Consider the following 1,868-nt stretch of genomic DNA (forward strand, 5'->3'; position numbering starts at 1 on the left):
TCAACCTTACCTAGTGAGCCCAGAGAGAAGGGAACTGTCAGGCAGTGTGACCCCGGAGGTGGCTGGTCTTTGGGACACATGAAATGGCCACCACATGTGTGCTGGTTCATGCTCCAGCTTCACCACTGGCTGAGCGAGCCCCGGGTTGTGTGCAGGTTTGGGCAAAGGCAGGGCTCTGTCTTGGTCCTGCCGCTCTGGGGGCTTTTTTGAAGAGCCAGGAGTAGAAAGACACGATCTGGGGTAAGCAGGGAAACAGGGAGGCGGGTGAAGGTCCCTTGGGCAAGGCAGCGTGTGCCGCTGTGGGTTCTGATGTCTCTCTGTTTCCCATGGCACAGGTGTTGCCACAATGAAGTTCAAGAGCCCCCCAGTCAACAGCCTCAGCCTGGACTTCCTCACCGAGTTTTGCATAAGCTTGGAGAAGCTGGAGAACGACCGGGCCTGCCGGGGCGTGATCTTCACATCCGTATGTGTTGTCCTGAGCTCAGGGTGCAAGCTGCAGGGCAATTTGGCAGGCACGGGTGCCGTTCCCTTGCTCGTGTTTGGTCTCTTGGCTCCCTTGTCACTGGCATGGGATGGCCAGGAGGCAGCTTTGATCATCTCTGGGAGGAGCGGATGGGGGTTCTTTGGAAGGGCTGTGCCCTCTTCCCTGCCCTTTTCTAGCGGAAGAAGAATAACAACCAAGTATTGTCATTTGTCATTAAAGTCAACGCTGCTTATCTGCAAACCTGACACATCCCTTGAGATCTCGTGAACTGCCTGGAGGGAGCTGCTAGGGGAAGCCAGTGTTTATTCTCAGGTGTGACGTGGGTATGAGGTGGTGCCTGAGAATGGGACAGAGACCCTGATAATGAGAAATCCTTGCTGCAAGAAAAGAGTCCCAGCCCTGCAGGCCATGATGGTGGGATAGACCAGGCTGTTGGCACACTGGGGAGGTTGTTTCAGAACCCCAAAAGACCCTGATTTATGTCATATTTAATTATCACTTTCCCTTTCCTCAGGCTGCCAGGCCGAGTGCATTAGAGGGCTAAAGGGTCATCCCTGAGCAGTGACTCTCCGTGATGTTTGCACTTTCCTGATTCCAGGCCATCCCTAAAATATTCTCATCCGGCCTGGACATCACCGAGATGTGCGGGAAGAGCACGGAGCACTATGCTGAGTTCTGGAGAGCTGTGCAGGAGATGTGGCTCCGGCTGTACGGCTCGAACATGGTGACAGTCGCTGCAGTCAACGTACGTCCTTTAGATCCGCCTTCCTAGTCGCCCCGCCACGGTCCATCACTTGCTGTGGCTTGTTTGCACCGCGTGGGCCGAGGCAGCCAAGAAATCAGGCTTGTCAGTGTGGAAACAAATACGGGGAGGTATTTGTTGGGATGTCTGTCGGTTCGGCACGTTGGGGTGCGGGAAGGTGTGGGAGCGTGGGATGTTGCGGGCTCCATGTAGGCTGCAGGCACTGCTGGGGTATAGCAGCATTTCGGCTGCGGTGGAGAGCTTGCACGGCACTCGTGTCCTGCTGACACGAGTTTTGTGCCAGTGTTTTGTGCAGCAAGAGCCATACCCTGCCCCAAGAGCTCGGCTGGGAGCCTGTCTGCAGGAGGAGGACTGCAAGGCCAATGGTAAAGCCCAGAGGGGCATGAATGGCAGACGAGTGCTGGAGGAGCCGAGCGGCTGGCGTAGGAGTCCAAAGGATGCCTGTCACGTGCCCACCGGCTGCTTTCTCACTGATGAGGCTCGTAGGAGTTGCCCACAGTCACTTACTTGGCTGTCGCACTGCTTCAGCAGAGGGGAGGAGATGGGAGGCCATGCTTGTCCTCGCCCTGTGGGCAGCGATGCTTTGGACTCAGAATCACAGAATCACTAAGTTGGAAAGGA

At 56.1% G+C, this 1,868-nt stretch overlaps 1 protein-coding gene across 1 annotated transcript; it reads left to right on the plus strand.

The window, feature by feature from the left end:
- Positions 1–337: 337 nt before the first annotated feature.
- Positions 338–1,229, plus strand: LOC104624583 (enoyl-CoA delta isomerase 1, mitochondrial-like; the record flags this gene model as incomplete). The annotated part of the gene is made up of 2 exons (XM_010291986.1): positions 338–463; positions 1,083–1,229. Coding segments are annotated over exons 1-2 (264 nt in total), but the record flags the coding sequence as incomplete, so codon positions are not given.
- Positions 1,230–1,868: the final 639 nt, after the last annotated feature.

This window comes from Phaethon lepturus, unplaced genomic scaffold, assembly GCF_000687285.1.
Source record: "Phaethon lepturus isolate BGI_N335 unplaced genomic scaffold, ASM68728v1 scaffold45267, whole genome shotgun sequence".
NCBI classification, from domain to species: Eukaryota; Metazoa; Chordata; class Aves; order Phaethontiformes; family Phaethontidae; genus Phaethon; species Phaethon lepturus.